This window comes from Rhinopithecus roxellana, chromosome 8 (genome assembly GCF_007565055.1).
Source record: "Rhinopithecus roxellana isolate Shanxi Qingling chromosome 8, ASM756505v1, whole genome shotgun sequence".
NCBI classification, from domain to species: Eukaryota; Metazoa; Chordata; class Mammalia; order Primates; family Cercopithecidae; genus Rhinopithecus; species Rhinopithecus roxellana.
The window spans coordinates 88,219,770-88,235,069 of record NC_044556.1 but is presented as its reverse complement, the minus strand read 5'-3'; the positions used below and the strand labels follow the sequence as shown (position 1 = coordinate 88,235,069).

The window sequence follows — 15,300 nt, the reverse complement described above, 5'->3', positions numbered from 1 at the left end:
CAGTTAGGAAAAGAAGAAGTCAAATTGTCCCTGTTTGCAGATGACATGATTGTATATTTAGAAAACCCCATCGTCTCAGCCCAAAATCTCCTTAAGCTGATAAGCAACTTCAGCAAAGTCTCAGGATACAAAATTAATGTGCAAAAATCACAAGCATTCTTATACACCAGCAACAGACAAGCAGAGAGCCAAATCAGGAATGAACTTCCATTCACAATTGCTTCAAAGAGAATCAAATACCTAGGAATCCAGCTTACAAGGGATGTAAAGGACCTCTTCAAGGAGAACTACAAACCACTGCTCAGTGAAATCAAAGAGGACACAAACAAATGGAAGAACATACCATGCTCATGGATAGGAAGAATCAATATCGTGAAAATGGCCATACTCCCCAAGGTTATTTATAGATTCAATGCCATCCCCATCAAGCTACCAATGAGTTTCTTCACAGAATTGGAAAAAACTGCTTTAAAGTTCATATGGAACCAAAAAAGAGCCCGCATTGCCAAGACAATCCTAAGTCAAAAGGACAAAGCTGGAGGCGTCACGCTACCTGACTTCAAACTATACTACAAGGCTACAGTAACCAAAACAGCATGGTACTGGTACCAAAACAGAGATATAGACCAATGGAACAGAACAGAGTCCTCAGAAATAATACCGCACATCTACAGCCATCTGATCTTTGACAAACCTGAGAGAAACAAGAAATGGGGAAAGGATTCCCTATTTAATAAATGGTGCTGGGAAAATTGGCTAGCCATAAGTAGAAAGCTGAAACTGGATCCTTTCCTTACCCCTTATACGAAGATTAATTCAAGATGGATTAGAGACTTAAATGTTAGACCTAATACCATAAAAACCCTAGAAGAAAATCTAGGTAGTACCATTCAGGACATAGGCATGGGCAAGGACTTCATGTCTAAAACACCAAAAGCAACGGCAGCAAAAGCAAAAATTGACAAATGGGATCTAATTAAACTAAAGAGCTTTTGCACAGCAAAAGAAACTACCATCAGAGTGAACAGGCAACCTACAGAATGGGAGAAAATTTTTGCAACCTACTCATCTGACAAAGGGCTAATATCCAGAATCTACAAAGAACTCAAACAAATATACGAGAAAAAAACAAACAACCCCATCAAAAAGTGGGCAAAGGATATGAACAGACATTTCTCAAAAGAAGATATTCATACAGCCAACAGACACATGAAAAAATGCTCATCATCACTGGCCATCAGAGAAATGCAAATCAAAACCACAATGAGATACCATCTCACACCAGTTAGAATGGCAATCATTAAGAAGTCAGGAAACAACAGGTGTTGGAGAGGATGTGGAGAAATAGGAACACTTTTACACTGTTGGTGGGATTGTAAACTAGTTCAACCATTATGGAAAAGAGTATGGCAATTCCTCAAGGATCTAGAACTAGATGTACCATATGACCCAGCCATCCCACTACTGGGTATATACCCAAAGGATTATAAATTAGTCTACTACAAAGACACATGTACACGTATGTTTATTGCGGCACTATTCACAATAGCAAAGACTTGGAATCAACCCAAATGTCCATCTGTGACAGACTGGATTAAGAAAATGTGGCACATATACACCATGGAATACTATGCAGCCATAAAAAAGGATGAGTTTGCGTCCTTTGTAGGGACATGGATGCAGCTGGAAACCATCATTCTTAGCAAACTATCACAAGAAGAGAAAACGAAACACCGCATGTTCTCACTCATAGGTGGGAACTGAACAATGAGATCACTTGGACTCGGGAAGGGGAACATCACACACTGGGGTCTATCATGGGGAGGGGGGAGGGGGGAGGAGGGAGGGATTGCATTGGGGAGTTATACATGATATAAATGATGAATTGATGGGTGCTGACGAGTTGATGGGTGCAGCACACCAACATGGCATAAGTATACATATGTAACAAACCTGCACGTTATGCACATGTACCCTAGAACTTAAAGTATAATAAAAAAAAAAAAAGGTTAAAAAAAAAAAAAAAAAAAAAAGAATAAAACTCCCAAAATTAACATAGTGAAAAAAAAAAGAGGGAGGTCACTGAAGATCAGCCAATCAATAGAGCAAAAATAAGGACAAAAACTTTAAGGAAAAAGTAAAATATAAGGTGAAATGGAAAAAAAGTGCATTAATTGTTATAAGTTAACTGATTTTTCTTTTTGAAAGATAATTATTAACTGAGTTATAAAACAAAATTCAGAATTATGCTATTTATAAGAAGCACACTTGAAGAGAATATAAAAAATAAAGCAATGGGCAAAAATTAACTTGGCAAATATACATACACAAAAGAAACAAGTAGTTTTTATTTATCAGGCAAGTTAAAAGTACTTTAAAGATTTTTATAATGTTTTGATAAACGACATGCTTTGTGAAGATGATTTAACAGTCATAAACTGGCCAGGTGTGGTGACTCATGCCTGTAATCCCAGCACTTTGGGAGGTAGAGGCGGGCGGATCACGAGGTCAGGAGTTCAAGACCAGCCTGGCCAAGATGGTAAAACCCCATCTCTACTAAAAATACAAAAAAATTAGCTGGGCGTGGTGGCACGCACCTGTAATCCCAGCTACTCTGGAGGCTGAGGTAGAGAATTGCTTAAACCTGGAGGGGCGGAGGTTGCAGTGAGCCAAGATCGTGCCACTGCACTCCAGCCTAGGCGACAGAGTGAGACTACGTCTCAAAAATAAATAAATAAATAAACAAACAAATAAATAAATAAATAGTCATAAACCATACAGTATAGAAGCTAACTATATATAGGAAAAACCACCAGAAATGCAAGAAGAAATTTATTTAAAGCATAATTATAATGAAAAGTTTTAAACAGATTTTCAGGATTTGTATATGTCTGATACACAAAAAATAAATAAGGATATAGAATAAATATGTAATATCCTAAAACTATTAATTTGTAAGAGTAGAACTTTATAGACAGTATTGTAATGACATAACTTAATTTTTCCTCCCACTTTTTGGGGTTTAAATGAAGAAAAGACCTTCAGATAAAATATACATCAATACCCAAGACTTTTCTGGTCACAAAGAGATAATAAAAGTCCTCTGGTCACTTTTAATTTTAAAAATCCATAATTTAAAAATCAAGTCCCTATGTATTAATAATAGTCAAGGCTCCAAAATGTATTTAAAATTAATGTCTGCAGTAGAGAAGGTGGGTGTGTAATTAGCTGCTTTTGTATTTCTATGCCTTTTATTTATTCAATTACTTCCAGTTCCTAGCCACACCTTCTGACCCCTCCAGGGGTATAGCAGGAGACAGGAGGAGAGAGAAGAGGCAGAAATGTCTTTACTGCCTGCCACTGTCTGACCTGGCATTAAAGTCTCTGAGCTGGGCAGATGTTTAGAGCTGACTCTGTCTCATGGGGAGCACTGACAGATTCCTCAGTGATTCTCCACTGGGAACCCCACAACTGTAATTTCCTGGTTCTTTAGGTTTCTGTTGTAGGTTCTCTTCTAGTCTCACTATACACATAAACAAGGGCATTGTCATTCACTCTGTTGATTTCAACAACCACTTGTTTCTGATCATTTAAATACATATATTTCCAGTGTAGATACTTTCTTGATACCCAGACATGTATATCTGGTTATCCCTACTTGAATATTATTATGCAATTTAACAAGTACTATGTTCCTCCTCCCAATAATTTGCATCACTGCCCACCTGTTGCCCAACCCAAACCTGAAAACATAATTAACTTTATCTTATTCCTCACATTCAGTCAACACCACATCCTCTTGATTCATCTCCTAGATGTATCTCATATCTATATATTGCTCAGAGTTCTCATTGCTACTACACTGAATCAGGCTATCGTCACCTCTCCCCTAGATTATGGAAACAGCTTTCCTCCTGTTTTGCCCGACTTCAATCTATTCTTCACACTGCAGCCAGAGGGTCCACACAAAAATGCAAATTACATCATGTCACTTCTCGGCTTAAAACCTCTCAATAATTCCCATAGTCTTAAGAATAATGTTCCAAGTGCCTGACATGGCTTACAAGGTCCTCTTCTCCGTTTCTTAGCTTCACCTCTTGCCAGTCACTTTTCACAGACTATATTCCCACCTAACTGGCTTCATTCAGGTCTTCTTCAGGTATGCCTTGTTCTCTTTTGACATTTCACTTGCTGTCCCCATTTTCTGATGTCAGTTTCTGCTTGACACCTACCCCAAACTTCATTTTCCTTTACCACTTTAGTAACAAATCCTGAGTTTGTTTGGGGTACCATGCTCCCAGTTAAAAGACTACCATTCTCAGTCAGTCCTGCAGCTAGGTGAGGGCACATAATAAGTTTTAGTAAATAAAATAAAAGCAAAAGTGTGGGGGAACCTCTGGGAAATATCAAGTGGAACTGAGAAATTTTATTTGCTGCCTTCTTCCATCCTGCTGCCTGGAATGAGGATATGACAACCAGTGCATGAGTATCATGCTCTAGGGAAGGCAGAGTGGTAAGCTAGAAGCATCCTCTGTCCCTGATGGCTTCGTGAAGCCAGCCATACTAGCCCTATGTGGTCTGTTTCTCCACTAGTTTTACCTGAGAGATAAATTAGTTTCATACTTGTGTAACCCACTGTTATCTTTTGTTTTCTGTCATATGCAACTGAATCTAAATTAAATCAATCTACTCCTACAATATTCTGACCTTTCTTTCCAGTGTTTCCACACCATCTCCCATTGACTAGGCAACTCCCACTCCTCCTTTAGATGGTAAGACTTTTTCTAGCAAATTGTCTGTGATTGTTCACCTGGGTTATGTTAGGTATTTCAGCTAGCATATTCTTCTAGATTAGACTCTATTGAATCTATCCCTCTCACCATTATATTGCAGGGGCCTAGCACAATGCCTGGCACACAATCAATGCTCAACAAATATTTGTTGTCTGACTTAATAAATGAACAAATAGTAGGTATTATTATAAATTCATATCCTTAAACAGGTCTGAGGTACAGCTGAGGTTGCTTGTATGGACAATGGCTGGTCTATTAGGATCTAAGCTGTCCTACAAACTTATATGGATGATAGGTAGGAATAATTAACGAAGGGGCAGGTTATTTTGCTCCCAGATCTTCATACTTTCTCAGCTTGGGAATCTCCATAGAGTCTCCAAACCACTGTGGTCCCACAGGAGATCTGCCCACCCAGAATACTTCCTCAAAGAGGTCAGCCCTAATATACAGTGAAACTCCAATATTCATCTGTACTCAAAGATTTATCTTAGATACTCCATAGTATGATGAAGCTTACATTCTAATGGAATAGACGATCAACAAACAAATACATAACATAATGTCAGGTAGTAATGTATGTCATAAAGATAAAACAGGAAAAGAAGCAGGAAAGTGATATGGAATGCAATAGAAGTGGCAATCAGAGGTTTTTTGAGGAAGTGATATTTTATCAAAGATATAAACAAATGTAATACACATTAAAATTTTCTGAGGATAATATTTATCATGCATATCTTCATTTTTTCAATTTTATCATACTCTGCATGTGACATCTGATATCATATATTCTCAAGTATATATTTTAAATTTAAAATTTACTAATCTGAAACATTATTACACAATAAGAATTTTCAAACTACTTACTTCCAATAAATTTTTGTTCTTTTTTTCAATTACAGATCGCATGAGGGTGTGACTCATACGTATGACGTTGTCAATATACGGTAAGCATTCTGACTGATAATCAAGACTTACAACGTTGAAAATACCAATACGTTTCTCAATGGCCATATTCACAATATGTCTAAAATAATTTCTGAATCTATTTAGAATAGCTTCAAATTCTTTCGAAGTTAATTCTCCCATAGATGATATTTTCATACTCATGATTTTGGCCTTTTCTACCATGGTACAATACTTTATAAACTTGCAGCTGTAAGCATTAACTAGGCCCATTGAATTACCAACAATAGTCAGGAGATTCACAATCTGTAAATAAGAATATTAAGATGTTAGAATTTTTATTTTTAGAGTGAAAAATGGTTTGACACGCTAACAGTTTCTGAGAAAATAAAATAATAGTGCTATGTGGAGTTTATTTTAAGAAACGCTATTAAAAATCTAAATATGTTGGAAACATAAGACTTTAAGAAATTTAGATGGCTTTCTAATATTTGGCTTTTACCTAAAGGCTTATTAGGCTATTTAACTTTATAATTAACATGTTATTTTGAGCCATGTACTGGAGACACCAATCATTTATCCCCTTGCTTGTTACCCCATTTTAGAGTACACTATGCTTAGCCCGAGAAAAGGCCAGTCCCCAACCCCTAGGCCGGAGAGCAGTGCCAGTCCATGATCTGTTAGGAAGTATGCCACACAGCAGGAGGTGAGCAGTGGGTGAGTGAGCACTACTGCCTCAGGTCCACCTCCTGCCAGATCAGCCGTGGCATTAGATTCTCATAGGAGCTCGAACCCTATTGTGAACCGCACATGTGAGGGATCTAGGTTGTGCATCCTTTATGACAATCTAACTAATGCCTGATGATCTGAGGTAGAACAGTTTCATCCTGAAACCACCCCTCAGCTGCTGTCCATGGACAAACTGTATTCCACAAAACCAGTCCCGGTGCCAAAAAGGTTAAGTGCAGCTGGTATATAGTATGTGACCTCACCCAATTCACCAAAGACATAACTATTTAGATAGGGTAGAATCCTAAATCAAGCTAAGCCAATTAGATTCTCTTGTAAATTTGGACAAAAATACCCAGTTGATGCTAATGGAAAGAGTTCAGGCATGGCAAGTCAACAACTGATGAGTCTACATTATGAGGGAGCCATAAAAGAGAAAGCTTATTTCCACAGAAGTTGGAAAAATCACACAGAGGTGAGCAGTGATGACAGATCATGGGGAAAACAAATGGGGAGATAAGCTGGGAATTATTTTCCAATTGCTATGAATAGGATACTCTAATTTTTCAATAAATTCATTTCATGGAAGAATTCAGTGGGTCTCTGCTCCTTAAAGTAAATATTCCCTAAAATGAACTGTTTTAAAACTTACTATATTTTGGTAGGCAGGATCCATTTCAAAAAGGATGTGACAATCTGGCCATCTGGTCTGCTCTGTATAATGTATTATGCTTCCTGTCTTATTAGGTAAATCCATTGTTGAAACCAAATCAATGAAGATAGACAGGTGAGGATCTTGGCAAAGAGGAGTAATTGTGGCTAAAACACATAATTTAAAAGTCAATACTTCAGATATGTCATTGAAAGCAACACTTCAAAATTATCCATGACATTTAGAACTATTGAAATTGGGGGCTGATTTATTATGAAGGCTAGACAACGTTCTATACTTATAACTGGAATTTAAAAACAGGTGTAAAGATTTAGATTTAATATTATAGAAACAAAATAGCCACTCACACGTAACTGAGTGGAGGTGATGGGAGGCATGATGGAAACATAAACTGAAAATAAGTCATTCAGTTTACAAATATTTGACAAGTATCTATTATGTGGAGAGTATTATACCATTACAAGGATACAAAAATCAGGAGACACAGCCTCAAGAGTTCACAGTCTAGCTGAACAACGGGATGTCCACAGGCCTAGATAGACAGATAGACAGATAGATAGATAAACAAACCTCAACCTATATCTCACACTTTATAAACAATTTCAACTCAAGATGAGTCATATACCTAAATATAAAACACAAATCCATAAATCATCAAGGAGAAAATATAAGAGAGAAAATCTGTGTGATTTGAGTAAGGCAAAAAGTTTTTAGAAACAAAACCAAAAGTATAACCCATAAAAGAAAAAAACCGATGAGCTGTACTTTATCAAAAGTAAGTAGTTAAGCTCTGTGAAAGATAATGAAATGATAAGACACAGATTGGGAGAAAATCTCACACAGATTGTTTGCAAGTCATATGTATGATAAAAGAATTATATTCAGAGTATGTATAAAGACCTCTCACAAACCAACAATAAGAAAACAAAAACCCCAATTTAAAAAAAATAGGTACTGGGTGTGGTGGCTCACGCCTGTAATCCCAGCACTTTGGGAGGCTGAGGCGGGTAGATCACAAGGTCAGGAGTTTAAGACTAACCTGGCCAAGATGGTGAAATCCTGTCTCTACTAAAAATACAAAAAAAAATTAGCTGGGCATGATGGTAGGCACCTGTAATCTCAGCTACTCAAGAGGTTGAGGCAGAGAATTGCTTGAACCTGGGAGGTGGAGGTTGCAGTGAGCTGAGATTGTGCCACTGCACTCCAGCATGGGTGACAGAGCGAGACTCCATCTCAAAAGAAAAAAAAAAAAAAAAAAAGCAGGGGAGGTTCCAAGATGGCCAAATAGGAACAGCTCCAGTCTACAGTTCCCAGCATGAGTGATGCCGAAGATGGGTGATTTCTGCATTTCCAACTGAGGTACTGGGTTCATCTCACTGGGGCTTGTCAGACAGTGGGTGCAGCCCATGGAGCATGAGCTGAAGCAGGGCAGGGCATTGCCTCACCTGGGAAGCACAAGGGGTAAGGGAATTCCCTTTCCCAGCCAAGGGAAGCTGTAACAGACGGTACCCGGAAAATCGGGACACTCCTACCCTAATACTGCGCTTTTCCAATGGTCTTAGCAAATGGAACACCAGGAGACTATATCCCGCTCCTGGCTCGGAGGGTCCCGTGCCCACAGAGCCTTGCTCACTGCTAGCACAGCAGTCTGAGATCAAACTGCAAGGTGGCAGAGAGGCTGGGAGAGGGGCATCCGCCATTGCTGAGGCTTGAGTAGGTAAACAAAGCAGCTGGGAGACTTGAACTGGGTAGAGCCCACCACAGCTCAAAGAGGCCTGACTGTCTCTGTAGACTTCACCTCTGGGGGCAGGGCATAGCTAAACAAAAGCCAGTAGAAACTTCTGCAGACTTAAACGTCCCTGTCTGACAACTTTGAAGACAGTAGTGGTTCTCCCAAGGAGTTTGAGATCTGAGAATGGACAGACTGCCTCCTCAAGTGGGTCACTGACCCCCAAGTAGCCTAACTGGGAGGCATCTCCCAGTAGCGGCCGACTGACACCTCATATGGCCGGGTGACTCTCTGAGATGAAGCTTCCAGAGGAAGGATCAGGTAGCAACATTTGCAGTTCTGCCTTATTTGCTGTTCTGCAGCTTTCGCTGGTGATACCCAGGCAAACAGGGTCTAGAATGGACCTCCAGCAAATTCCAACAGACCTGCAGCTGAGGGTCCTGACTGTTAGAAGGAAAACTAACAAGGAGAAAGGACATACACACCAAAACCCCATCTGTATGTCACCATCATCAAAGACCAAAGGTAGATAAAACCACAAAGATGGGGAGAAACCAGAGCAGAAAAGCTGAAAATTCTAAAAGTCAGAGCGCCTCTTCTCCTCCAAAGGAACACAGCTCCTTGCCAGCAATGGAACAAACCTGGACAGAGAATGACTTTGATGAGTTGATAGAAGAAGGCTTCAGACAATTGGTGATAACAAACTTCTCCGAACCAAAGGAAGATGTTCGAACCCATTGCAAAGAAGATAAAAACCTTGAAAAAAGATTAGACGAATGGCTAACTAGAATAAACAGCATAGAGAGGACCTTAAATGACCTAATGGAACTGAAAACCATGGCATGAGAACCACGTGACACATGAACAAACTTCAGAAGCCGATTCAATCAAGTGGAAGAAAGGGTATCAGTGATTGCAGATCAAATGAATGAAATGAAATGAGAAGAGAGGTTTAGAGAAAAAACAGCAAAAAGAAAGGAACAAAGCCTCCAAGAAATATGGAACTATGTGAAAAGACCAAATCTACATCTGATTGGTGTACCTGAAAGTGATGGGGAGAATGGAACCAAGTTGGAAAACACTCTTCAGGATATTATCCAGCAGAACTTCCCCAACCTAGCAAGGCAGGACAACATTCAAATTCAGGAAATACAGACAATGCCACAAAGATACTCCTCAAGAAGAGCAACTCCAAGACACATAATTGTCAGATTCACCAAAGTGGAAATGAAGGAAAAATTGTTAAGGGAGAAAGGAAGGGTTACCCACAAAGGGAAGCCCATCAGACTAACAGCAGATCTCCTGGCAGAAACTCTTTAAGCCAGAATAGAGTGGGGACCAATATTCATCATTCTTAAAGAAAAGAATTTTCAACCCAGAATTTCATATCCAGCCAAACTAAGCTTCCTAAGTGAAGGAGAAATAAAAGCTACAGACAAGTAAATGCTGAGAGATTTTGTCACCACCAGGCCTGCCTTACGAGAGCTGCTGAAGGAAGCACTAAACATGGAAAGGAACAACCGGTACCAGCGACTGCAAAAGCATGCCAAATTGTAAAGACCATCGATGCTAGGAAGAAACTGCATCAAATAATGAGCAAAATAACCAGCTAACATCATAATGACAGGATCAAATTCATACATACCAATATTAACCTTAAACATAAATGGGCTAAATGTTCCAATTAAAAGACACAGACTGGCAAATTGGATAAAAAGTCAAGACCCATCAGTGTGCTGTATTCAGGAGACCCATCTCACATGCAGAGACACACATAGGCTCAAAATAAAGGGATGGAGGAAGATCTACCAAGCAAATGGAAAACAAAAAATGCAGGGGTTGCACTCCTAGTCCCTGATAAAACAGACTTTAAAACATCAAAGATCAAAAGAGACAAAGAAGGCCATTACATAATGGTAAAGAGATCAATTCAACAAGGAGAGCTAACTATCTTAAATATATATGAACCCAACACAAGAGCATGCAGATTCATAAAGCAAGTCCTTAGAGACCTACAAAGAGACTTAAGACTTCCACAAAATAATAATGGGAGACTTTAACACCCCACTGTCAATATTAGACAGATCAACGAGACAGAAAGTTAACAACAATATCCAGGAATTGCACTCAACTCTGCACCAAGCAGACCTAATAGACATCTACAGAACTCTCCACCCCAAATCAACAGAATATATATTCTTCTCAGCAGCACATCACACTTTTTCCAAAATTGACCACATAGTTGGAAGTAAAGCACTCTTCAGCAAATGTAAAAGAACAGAAATTATAACAAACTGTCTCTCAGACCACAGTACAATCAAACTAGAACTCAGGATTAAGAAACTCACTCAAAACCACTCAGCTACATGGAAATTGAACAACCTGCTCATAAATGACTACTGGGTACATAAGAAAACGAAGGCAGAAATAAAGATGTCCTTGGAAACCAATGAGAACAAAGACACAACATACCAGAATCTCTGGGACACATTTAAAGCAGTGTGTAGAGGGAAATTTATAGCACTAAATTCTCACAAGAGAAAGCAGGAAAGATCTAAAATTGACACCCTAACATCACAATTAAAAGAACTAGAGAACCAAGAGCAAACACATTCAAAAGCTAGCAGAAAGCAAGAAGTAACTAAGATCAGAGCAGAACTGAAGGAGATAGAGACACAAAAAAAACCCTCAAAAAATCAATGAAACCAGGAGCTGGTTTTTTGAAAAGATCAACAAAATTGAGAGACTGCTAGCAACACTAATAAAGAAAAGAGAGAAGAATCAAATAGATGCAATAAAAAATGATAAAGGGGATATCACCACCAATACCACAAAAACACAAACTACCGTCAGAGAAAACTATAAACACCTCTACGCAAAAAAACTAGAAAATCTAGAAGAAATGGATAAATTCCTGGACACATACACTCTCCCAAGACTAAACCAGGAAGAAGCTGAATCCCTGAATAGAGCAATAACAGGTTCTGAAATTGAGGCAATAATTAATAGCCTACCAACCAAAAAAAGTTCAGGACCAGACAGATTCACAGCCGAATTCTACCAGAGGTACAAACAGGAGCTGGTACCATTCCTTCTGAAACTATTCCAATCAATAGAAAAAGAGGGAATCTTCCCTAACTCATTTTATGATGCCAACATCATCCTGATACCAAAGCCTGGCAGAGACACAACAAAAAAAGAGAATTTTAGACCAATATCCCTGATGAATATCTATGCAAAAATTCTCAATAAAATACTGGCAAACCAAATCCAACAGCACATCAAAAAGCTTATCCACCATGGTCAAGTGGGCTTCATCCCTGGGATGCAAGGCTGGTTCAACATATGCAAATCAATAAACATAATCCAGCATATAAACAGAACCAAAGACAAAAAACACATGATTATCTCAATAGATGCAGAAAAGGCCTTTGACAAAATTCAACAGCCCTTCATGCTAAAAACACTCAATAAACTCGATATTGATGGAACGTATCTCAAAATAATAAGAGCTATTTATGACAAACCCACAGTCAGCATCATACTGAATGGGCAAAAACTGGAAAAATTCCCTTTGAAAACTGGCACAAGACAGGGATGCCCTCTCTCACCACTCCTATTCAACATAGTGTTGGAATTTCTGGCAAGGGCCATCAGGCAAGAGAAAGAAATAAAAGGTATTCAGTTAGGAAAAGAAGAAGTCAAATTGTCCCTGTTTGCAGATGACATGATTGTTTATTTAGAAAACCCCATCGTCTCAGCCCAAAATCTCCTTATGCTGATAAGCAACTTCAGTAAAGTCTCAGGATACAATATCAAAGTGCAAAAATCACAAGCATTCCTATACACCAATAACAGACAAAGACAGAGCCAAATCATGAGTGAACTCCCATTCACAATTGCTTCAAACAGAATAAAATACCTAGGAATCCAACTTACAAGGGATGTGAGGAACCTCTTCAAGGAGAACTACAAACCACTGCTCAGCAAAATAAAAGAGGATGCAAACAAATGGAAGAACATTTCATGCTCATGGATAGTAAGAATCAATATTGTGAAAATGGCCATACTGCCCAAGGTAATTTATAGATTCAATGCCATCCCCATTAAGCTACCAATGACTTTCTTCACAGAATTGGAAAAAACTACTTTCAAGTTCATATGGAACCAAAAAAGAGCCTGCATTGCCAAGACAATCCTAAGCCAAAAAAAAAAAAAAACAAAGCTGGAGGCATCATGCTACCTGACTTCAAACTATACTACCAGGCTACAGTAACCAAAACAGCATGGTACTGGTACCAAAACAGAGATATAGATCAATGGGACAGAACAGAGCCCTCAGAAATAATACCACACAACTACAACCATCTGATCTTTGACAAACCTGACAAAAACAAGAAATGGGGAAAGGATTCCCTATTTAATAAATGGTGCTGGGAAAACTGGCTAGCCATAGGTAGAAAGCCGAAGCTGGATCTCTTCTTTACTCCTTATACAAAAATTAATTCAAGATGGATTAAAGACTTAAATGTTAGACCTAAAACCATAAAAACCCTAGAAGAAAACCTAAGCAATACCATTCAGGACATAGGCATGGGCAAGGACTTCATGACTAAAATACCAAAAGCAATGGCAACAAAAGCAAAAATTGACAAAGGGGATTTAATTAAACTAAACAGTTTCTGCACAGCAAAAGAAACTACCATCAGAGTGAAGAGCCAACCTACAGAATGGGAGAAAATTTTTACAATCTACCCATCTGACAAAGGGCTGATATCCAGAATCTATAAAGAACTTAAACAAATTTAGAAGAAAAAAATCAAACAACCCCATCAAAAAGTGGGCAAAGGATATGAACAGACACTTCTCAAAAGAAGACATTTATGCAACCAACAGACACATGAAAAAATGCTCATTGTCACTGGCCATCAGAGAAAAGCAAATCAAAACCACAATGAGATACCATCTCATGCCACTTAGAATGGCGATCATTAAAAAGTCAGGAAACAACAGGTGCTGCAGAGGATGTGGAGAAATAGGAACACTTTTACACTGTTGGTGCGACTGTAAACTAGTTCAACCATTGTGGAAGACAGTGTGGCGATTCCTCAAGGATCTAGAACTAGAAATACCATTTGACCCAGCCATCCCATTACTGGGTATATATCCAAAGGATTATAAATCATGCTCCTATAAAGACACATGCACATGTAAGTTTATTGCGGCACTATTCACAATAGCAAAGACTTGGAACCAACCCAAGTGTCCATCAATGACAGACTGGATTAAGAAAATGTGGCACATAGACACCATGGAATACTATGCAGCCATAAAAAAGATGAGTTCATGTCCTTTGTAGGGACACGGATGAAACTGGAAACCATCATTCTGAGCAAACTATCGGAAGGACAGAAAAGCAAACACCACATGTTCTCACTCATAGGTGGGAATTGAACAATGAGAACACTTGGACACAGGGTGGGGAACATCACACATTGGGGCCTGTTGTGGGGTGGGGGGAGAGGGGAGGGACAGCATTAGGATATATACCTAATGTAAATGAGGAGTTAATGGGTGCAGCACCCAATATGGCACATGTATATGTATGTAACAAACCTGCGCGTTGTGCACATGTACCCCAGAACTTAAAGTATAATAAAAAAAATAGGCAAAATATCTAAAAAGACATTTGGCAAAATAAGATATGCAGATGGAAAACTATCATAATAAAAGATGAACAATATCATTTGTTACTAGCGATGAAAATTAGCACAAAGAGATGTCACTACACAAGTATTAGAAAGCTAAAAGTTTTTTGTTTTTGTTTTTACTCTGGCAATACCAAGTGCTGGCAAAGATATGGAGCAACTGTAACTCACACAACCACTTTGCAAAACAGTTTGGCCATTCTCATAAAGTTAAATATATAACTACCATATGACCCAGCAATCCTACCCCTAGGTATTTATCCAAGAAAAAGGAAAGCTTGTATTAATCCAAAAGCCTATATGTGAATGTGTATAGCAATTTTGTTTATAATTTCCCCAAACTGGAGACAACCCAGATGTGAATGGATAAGCAATCTGTGATACATCCAGACAATTGAATACAGCACAGCAATTTAAAAAAAGACTACTGAATCATGTAACAACATGGATACTTTTTTTATTTTTTATTTTTTGAGACAAGGTCTTGCACTGTCACTCAGGCTAGAGTATACTGGTACAATTTTGGCCCACTGCACCTTGACCTCCTGGGCTTAGGCCGTCCTCCTGCCTCAGCCTCCCAAGTAGCTGTGATTACAGGTGCGTGTCACAATGCCTGGCTAATTTTTTGTATACTTTGTAGAGACAGGGTTTCACCATCCTTCCTAGGTTGGTCTTGAACTCCTGGGCTCAAGTGATCCACCCACCTGGGCCTCCCAAAGTGCTGGGTTTACAGGTGTGAACCACTGTACATGGCCAACAAAGCTG

The 15,300-nt window shown here is 38.8% G+C and overlaps 1 protein-coding gene across 2 annotated transcripts in view; it reads right to left on the bottom strand.

The window, feature by feature from the left end:
- DNAH14 (dynein axonemal heavy chain 14) overlaps positions 1-15,300 on the bottom strand; it is a 575,377-nt gene that overhangs the window by 444,040 nt on the left and 116,037 nt on the right. For both annotated transcript variants that reach the window (XM_030936505.1, XM_030936506.1), the window contains 2 exons: positions 7,078-7,244; positions 5,658-6,002 (listed from right to left, as the gene is read on the bottom strand). In XM_030936505.1, the coding sequence (XP_030792365.1) occupies positions 5,658-6,002; positions 7,078-7,244 (512 nt within the window). The remainder of the gene's footprint in view (positions 1-5,657; positions 6,003-7,077; positions 7,245-15,300) is intronic.